Genomic DNA, 5627 nt, shown 5'->3' on the forward strand with positions numbered 1-5627 from the left:
GTCGCGGAGGCGTTGCAGTGTGAACTTTCGCTTGCACTGTGGTTACGTTCTGGCGTCCAGTGGAATTACGGAAATTGCCGCGTTCGCCTCGAGTCTTTCGGAGGACAAGAAGCTAAACTGCGGCCTCTCATTGCGGGGAAATGATACTCATCGTCGGGTGTTTACAACATCGTCATTTTGTACGAAAGAGGAGACAGGAGTGATTTCCTTCCTGGCGCGATTTCTGGTGAAACATATGTATATCCCGTCGTGTGAGTGCGGAAGGTCGAAGGCGAAGGAAAAACCTTAGTTATCAGGTTTAAAAATAAAAAAGAAAGAGAAATAAGCAGTTTGAAACATTTTTTTCAGCTGATAGTTCTAAATGTATCAGATTTAGAGACGAGACAGGAAGAAAAGAAGACGCTGCTGAGGCGTTTTCCTTCATAACTCCCACGCAGTCCCACACTCACCCTCCATGACGGTGTACTTCGCGAGGTTCTCCTCGTGAATCTGGTACTCGGGCCTGATGCCCAGATGCGACGGGAACTCCTTGACGGAGTGGCCTTCGTGGACCGGGAATTCCCCTCCTGCAGGACCCGGATGGAGGCCCGAGGAGGGCGGCCGCCGTGCACCAGAGGACGCCGAGGCCGCCGTCTCCCAGGCGCCGAGGGGGTCGTCCGTGGCCGCGGCGCTCCGGGGGGCCCTCGGCGGCGCGTCCGGCTCGGCGCGCTGCTCCTGCTGGTACAGCCACAACACCGAGCCGAAGGCGGCGTCGTCGTCGTCGTCCGCTGCGCGAGTCCTCCTTGACCTGTTGACCCTGGGCGAGGTCACGAGATACAAAACGAGGTCAGCAACTTGATGAGATTGAGAAATGTTTTAGCCTGCAGTCATGTTGAAACAACAGGATTGGATTGTTATCATTATGATGTGCAGTATGAACGAATGAATAAACTGTTTATTTATTACTATAAAATATTTATTTCATTACACCGGAGAGGCTCTTCTTCTGATAACAAACAGCATGAAATAGCCGAGAAAAGTCGAAAGGGAGAGCAGCGATTTCCGGCCTTACTTCTTGACGTAGACATTGTCCATGATGAAATCCTCGAAGGCGATCTGCCCCATCACCTCCTGGTCCTCGCTGCCGCTCACGCCCGCGTCCCGGCAGGCGCAGCAGGAGGGCGTGGGCGGCGCCTGGCACGACTCTTCGCCCCCCTCCGGCCCGACCTTGGCCCCCTCGTCGCGCACGTCCTCCTTCGCCGCCGGCGTCTTCCTCCGGGCGAGGCTGACCTTCTCGGCCTCCGCCAGCGCCAGCATCTTGTCGTCGATGTACTCACGGGCTGAGGGGCAGCGGCGGGGAGGGGGGGTGGGGCGAGGGGGAGTGGGGACGGGTAGGGGAGGAGGTGGGGGTTGGCAGGGGTGGGTGGGGGTGGGGGGGGGGAGTGGGGGCGGGAAGGAGGTAATGGTGATAGGATAATAATTTAAAAAAGAAAGCATAAAGATTGTGATGGTGGTGATGATAAGGATAAACATAATAACAATAGAATTATATTACCAAAAACTAGAATATGATAATGTTGGTAATGATAACAATAACTGTGATAATCACTGATAATAGCAACAACGATGGCAGTGATAATAACAAAAACAACAAGGATAAATGTAACAATAAAGTGTAGTTCCAGGGGAATCAAAAAAACAGTACAGAAAACACAACACTAATAATAATAATAAAAAAAAAAAAAAAAAAAAAAAAAAAAAAAAAAAAAAAAAAAAAAAAAACTCACTCTCTGGCCTGCAGAAGTTGAGGTCCGGGGGGATCCTGGGCGTGTCCGGCAGGAGCTGCAGCGAGACGAGGTAGTGGGCGACCCTCCCGTTGGGCCTCCGGGGCGGGCGCCACTCCAGAGCCACCGTCGAGCTGTTCCTCGGGACCCACTCGAGGCCCACGGGCTCGGTCGGGTCTGGGGGAGGGAGGGGGAGGGGTGAGAGGTTAGTGGTGGTGGGGGGGGGGCGAGGGAGGGAGAGTGAGAGGGAGGGGGTGAGAGAGGGTTGTTGGTAGGGGGGGCTAGAGAGGGGAGGGATTGTTAGTGATTGTAGGTGGTTGCTGGAGACTGTTAGTGATGGTTAAAGGATGTTATTTGTTTTCAGTGGTTGATGCTGATTGTTGGCGGTTATTATTAGTGGTTGATGCTTGATATTAGCTGTTAGTGGCAACAGTCATGCTGGTACGAGGAAGGCTATGGTGACGATGGCAGTGTTGTATAAAGGAAATAAATAAAGGACGATGGAGATGGTGAGGATGGTGAAAGTCAGTCTCCGGAAGATTAGAAGAGGAGGAATAAAGACAATGCCAAAGATGATGCTACAGAAGATATAGGCGTTTGGTTTCTGGGGCAATGAAAATATTGGTAATGCTGTGTTAGATTTGATGACAGTGATACAGTTTGAAATAATTATATGCCTGCAAGATGATAATCATAATAGCAAGCATAATAAAAACTGGAGTATATTGTTACTGATGATAGTGAATGTTTAATCTAAAGATACCTGCTAGAATTACTTAGTATTATGGTCATGAATAGAAGAACATCTTGTAAAACGCCAGAAATTGCGTTGTCTTTGTTATAATGATAATGACAATTTGTTTTGTTCTTCCTAAAGGCTAAGTGAAGAAATTTGAATATACGGTGGAAAAATTACTGTTTTGGGAATATGCTGAAATCGCTCATTTTGTACGAAATAAAACACTATAAATATGCACACACACACACACAAACACACACACACACACACACACACACACACACACACACACACACACACACACACACACACACACACACACACACACACACACACACAATACAACGGAAACCAAGGAACCGCTCAAAATTCCCGTCCTTGTCAGAGACCTGTATCACCGCCCGCGCGACGCCTTGGCCTGCGCGCCATTTCTTTTCGTAACTCGTGGAACACAAAACAGCTGTTTCGTCTAATAAGAGCGCTGGCTTGTACGCTCGCTCGCATTCTCTCTCCTCTCCTCGGATTTTATCTTTGTCTTCTGATTTTTTTTCTTTTTCCTTCCTCTTTCTCATTCATTCATACATTTATTGTCTGTCTGTCTGTCTCTCTCTTTATCCCTCCCTCCATCGTTCTCCTTCCTCTTTCTCTAATTATCTATCTATCCATTTGTCTATTCATCTCCCTCTACCTCTTTTTCTCTCTATAGATTCCTTTATATAGTTTCCTCCTTTTCTCCCTCTCTCTTACTCCCTTCGCCCCTTCCTCTCTCGCTCTTTCCCCTTCCCTTCCCTCTCTCTCCTTCCCTTCCCTCTTTCTCGCCCTCTCTCATTCCCTTCTTTCTCTCTCGCTCTCTCTCCTTCCCATACCTCCCTCCTTCACGTCCCTCTCTCTCCCGCCCCTCTCCTCTTCCCATCCTTTTCTCATGCCCTCTCTCATTCCCTTCCCTCTCTATCGTCCTCTTTCCTTCCCTTCCCTCTCACCTCCACTTCCCACCCCATTCTCTCGCCCTCTCTCCTTCCCATCCCTCTCTCTTTTCCTTTCTTCTCTCCCGCCCTCTCTCGTTCCATCCCTTTCTCTCCCTCTTTCGCGCTCCCACTCTCCTCTCCTAACTTCAACCCCTTATACTATTGAATTTCTCCGAATATGATTTGCGCGTCGGAGGACTAACAGCATCACATGAATTCCAAATGGCTCGGTTCCTGGTCTGATTTTGGAAATGCTTGAGGTCAGACATCGTTACCAAATCATTTGAGAAATTCTATATGTCTGTATATTGTTCTGTTTAATGGAGATATAATGGAGACACTTTGGACAGTTATGGCATGGATCTTCGGAACTGATCTTATGAAACGCTCAATAACTAAGTACTATTGGTCTACACTGAAATAAACATGTTTTAAAAAATCCGTTGCATGGTCACTTTTTCTACTTATGTGTAGGTTTCATTTCATGCAGTCGTGTTATAAATCAGGAATATTCTTTTTTGTCTCTTCTCTTCTCTTGCTTTCATATATATATATGTCTAGAAAATATCAGAAGGTCATCTTATCCAAGCAGAAGGCAGCGCTCTCCCAAGCGAAGACCGAAGAGGCACAGGCGCAGAGGATTCCCGGAGAGCAGAAGGACAAACAGGATCCCCATCATCGAAGTCACGCGTCGGAGGCTAACCGACATCCGGGCCTTTCAGAACTCGGCTGAGGATCCCGGACCTTGAGATTCCTCCCTCCAGCTGGCAGAAGTTTACTTGCAGAGTTGATGATAGGTATTTAACTGGTGGTGGCAAAAGATGTATGAAGAGAGAGAGAGAGAGAGAGAGAGAGAGAGAGAGAGAGAGAGAGAGAGAGAGAGAGAGAGAGAGAGAGAGAGAGAGAGAGAAAGTGTGTGTGAGAGAGAGAGAGAGAGAGAAAGAGAGAGAGAGAGACTGGGAGGAGATAGATTGATAGATAGATAGATAGATAGATAGAGAGAGAGAGAGAGAGAGAGAGAGAGAGAGAGAGAGAGAGACGCTCACATGCATATATATATATATATATATATATATATATATATATATATATATATATATATATATATATATATATATATACCTCTATATATACCTGTATAAATACATATATATATATATATATATATATATATATATATATATATATATATATATATATATATATATATATATCCCACGTCCGTGAGTTCGGACGTGGGTTGCTTGCATCCTACATCGACCTCAAGAAGGGGTTCGATACAGTGCATCGGGAATCATTCTGGGAGATCCTGAGACTGAGAGGAATTCCAACAAGGATTATTGAATTAATAGCAAACCTGAATACTGGTACTGAAAGTGCTGTAATGTGTGGTAGGGGTCTGTCGAGCTTCTTTCCTGTCAGTTCAGGAGTGAGGCAAAGGTGTGTTCTTGTACCAACATTTTTCAATACTTGCATGGACTGGATACTAGGCAGAGCTACTGTTCAAAGACATTGTGGACCAACACTGGGCAATATCAAGGTTAAAGACCTTGACTATGCCGATGATGTTGCTATTCTATCTGTCTTTGGAAATCTTAGTGGTGGCTCTTGATGCATTTAGGAATGAAGTGAAGCCCTTGGGTCTAGAGGTCTCCTGGACCAAGACCAAGATTCCGGTCGTTTGGGACTTGTTTGGAGAACCTGTTCGGTCGGTACGTGCTTGCGGCGAGGACATTGAAGTCACAGAGAGCTTTACATACCTTGGTAGTGCAGTTCATAACTCTGGGCTGTCAGACCAGGAAGTCAGCAGACGGATTGGCCTGGTAGCAGGGGTCATGAACTCTCTTGACAAGAGTATTTGGAGATGCCGGTACCTGTGCAGAAGGACCAAGCTACGGGTTTTCAAGGCCCTGATAATGCCAGTTTTACTCTACGGTAGTGAAACCTGGACATTATCCAGTGACCTGGAGTCTCGTCTTGATGCCTTTTGTAATAGGTCCTTGCGCCGGATCATGGCGTACTGTTGGCGGGACCAAGTGTCTAACCAAGGACCTGTTACCTGCACAATCCGGGATCGCCAACTCAGGTTATACAGCCACCCAGCTCGCTTTCCACAGGCTGATCCTGCTCATCAGGTCTCTGTAAGAGACAACCCTGGGT

General features: G+C 47.0%; 1 protein-coding gene across 1 annotated transcript in view; it reads right to left on the reverse strand.

Moving 5' to 3' along the window:
- Nucleotides 1–280: 280 nt before the first annotated feature.
- Nucleotides 281–5627, reverse strand: part of LOC138864730 (insulin-like peptide receptor) — a 17374-nt gene continuing 12027 nt past the window's right edge. Inside the window, exons 4-6 of the mRNA XM_070132928.1 lie at nt 1767–1940; nt 1052–1319; nt 281–796 (exon numbers count right to left, since the gene is read on the reverse strand). Coding sequence (XP_069989029.1) covers nt 421–796; nt 1052–1319; nt 1767–1940 — 818 coding nt within the window. The 3' untranslated portion in view covers nt 281–420. The remainder of the gene's footprint in view (nt 797–1051; nt 1320–1766; nt 1941–5627) is intronic.

The sequence above is a fragment of the Penaeus vannamei genome, chromosome 18 (genome assembly GCF_042767895.1).
Source record: "Penaeus vannamei isolate JL-2024 chromosome 18, ASM4276789v1, whole genome shotgun sequence".
In the NCBI taxonomy this organism is placed as follows: Eukaryota; Metazoa; Arthropoda; class Malacostraca; order Decapoda; family Penaeidae; genus Penaeus; species Penaeus vannamei.